This window comes from Procambarus clarkii, chromosome 33, assembly GCF_040958095.1.
Source record: "Procambarus clarkii isolate CNS0578487 chromosome 33, FALCON_Pclarkii_2.0, whole genome shotgun sequence".
NCBI classification, from domain to species: Eukaryota; Metazoa; Arthropoda; class Malacostraca; order Decapoda; family Cambaridae; genus Procambarus; species Procambarus clarkii.
The window spans coordinates 27,615,571-27,617,688 of NC_091182.1; the positions used below are offsets into that span (position 1 = coordinate 27,615,571).

Genomic DNA, 2,118 nt, shown 5'->3' on the forward strand with positions numbered 1-2,118 from the left:
TTTCAAGACACGGGCCGTTTTTCAGAGTATGGGAAACTATTTTTTTTTCGGGAAAAGGGGGGGAAGGGGGGGGGGGTGATTTCACACCAATAAGCTCGTCTCAATGGCGACCACCCACACATTAGACAATTATATATATTAAGAAAGATAGACAGAGACAGAGAGAGACACGGAGACAGAGACAGAAACAGATTTCTGGAGAGAGAGAGAGAGAGAGAGAGAGAGAGAGAGAGAGAGAGAGAGAGAGAGAGAGAGAGACAGACAGAGAGAGAGACAGACAGACAGAAAGAGAAAGAGACCATAAACGACCCAAAGACCAGAGACCCAAAAAACACCTTATAGCGTGTCTACTCACACGAGGATATATATATTAGGTCCGCCCCCCCCCCCCACCCCAACAGGCGCCAAGTGTTACCCACGACGGCGTGACCTTATTAAACACCTTAAAAAGGCCAACACCTGCTGTAGATCTTCCCACCTTAACCGCCCAGGTCTCGCCCCTTACATGTGTGTTCCTTGTCCTGAAGCGCTGGGAGTGAGGTGGTAGAAAATAATAGTAAAAAAAAATAATAACATTGAGAAAATCAGTATGAGGCACGGCGGCGGGGGGGGGGGGGGGAGGTCATGCACGGCAGGTCATGGCACGGCGGAGGGCAGGTCTGGGCACGGCGGGGGGCAGGTCTGGGCACGGCAGGGGGCAGGTCATGGCACGGCAGGGGGGGGCAGGGGGGGGCAGGTCATGGCACGGCAGGGGGGGGCAGGTCATGGCACGGCAGGGGGGGCAGGTCATGGCACGGCAGGGGGGGCAAGTCATGGCACGGCAGGGGGCAGGTCATGGCACGGCAGGGGGGGGCAGGTCATGGCACGGCAGGGGGCAGGTCTGGGCACGGCAGGGGGCAGGTCTGGGCACGGCAGGGGGCAGGTCATGGCACGGCAGGGGGCAGGTCTGGGCACGGCAGGGCAGGGGGCAGGTCTGGGCACGGCAGGGGGCAGATCTGGGCACGGCAGGGGGCAGATCTGGGCACGGCAGGGGGCAGGTCTGGGCACGGCAGGGGGCAGGTCTGGGCACGGCAGGGGGCAGGTCTAGGCACTGCAGGGGGCAGGTCTAGGCACGGCAGGGGGCAGGTCTGGGCACGGCAGGGGGCAGGTCTGGGCACGGCAGGGGGCAGATCTGGGCACGGCAGGGGGCAGATCTGGGCACGGCAGGTCTGGGCACGGCAGGGGGCAGGTCTGGGCACGGCAGGGGGCAGGTCTGGGCACGGCAAGGGGCAGGTCATGGCACGGCAGGGGGCAGGTCTAGGCACGGCAGGGGGCAGGTCATGGCACGGCAGGGGGCAGGTCATGGCACGGCAGGGGGCAGGTCTGGGCACGGCAGGGGGCAGATCTGGGCACGGCAGGGGGCAGATCTGGGCACGGCAGGTCATGGCACGGCAGGGGGCAGGTCATGGCATGGCAGGGGGCAGGTCATGGCACGGCAGGGGGCAGGTCTGGGCACGGCAGGGGGCAGGTCTGGGCACGGCAGGGGGACAGATCTGGGCACGGCAGGGGGACAGATCAAGGCACGGCAGGGGGCAGGTCATGGCACGGCAGGGGGGGGGGCAGATCATGGCACGGCAGGGGGCAGGTCATGGCACGGCAGGGGGCAGGTCATGGCACGGCAGGGGGCAGGTCATGGCACGGCAGGGGGCAGGTCATGGCACGGCAGGGGGCAGGTCTGGGCACGGCAGGGGGCAGGTCTGGGCACGGCAGGGGGCAGGTCATGGCACGGCAGGGGGCAGGTCTGGGCACGGCAGGGCAGGGGGCAGGTCTGGGCACGGCAGGGGGCAGATCTGGGCACGGCAGGGGGCAGATCTGGGCACGGCAGGGGTCAGGTCTGGGCACGGCAGGGGGCAGGTCTGGGCACGGCAGGGGGCAGGTCTGGGCACGGCAGGGGGCAGGTCTGGGCACGGCAGGGGGCAGGTCTTGGCACGGCAGGGGTCAGGTCTGGGCACGGCAGGGGGCAGGTCATGGCACGGCAGGGGGCAGGTCATGGCACGGCAGGGGGCCCATAAACTCACCCATCAGCACAACGGCCTCCATTTGCAGCCTCTTTTCCAGCCGTGTATACGGCTTCGTACT

General features: G+C 65.9%; 1 protein-coding gene across 1 annotated transcript; it reads right to left on the reverse strand.

Moving 5' to 3' along the window:
* Positions 1-923: 923 nt before the first annotated feature.
* Positions 924-1,424, reverse strand: LOC123765374 (WAS/WASL-interacting protein family member 3-like). The gene has a single exon (XM_045753919.1). It carries the CDS (start codon positions 1,422-1,424, stop codon positions 924-926), a length of 501 nt encoding a protein of 166 aa, XP_045609875.1.
* Between the last annotated feature and the right edge of the window lie 694 nt (positions 1,425-2,118).

What these genes read in the sequence shown, in the direction of transcription:
- LOC123765374 (XM_045753919.1), bottom strand. Translation starts at nt 1,424, where the DNA reads ATGACCTGCCGTGCCCAGATCTGCCCCCTGCCGTGCCCAGATCTGCCC.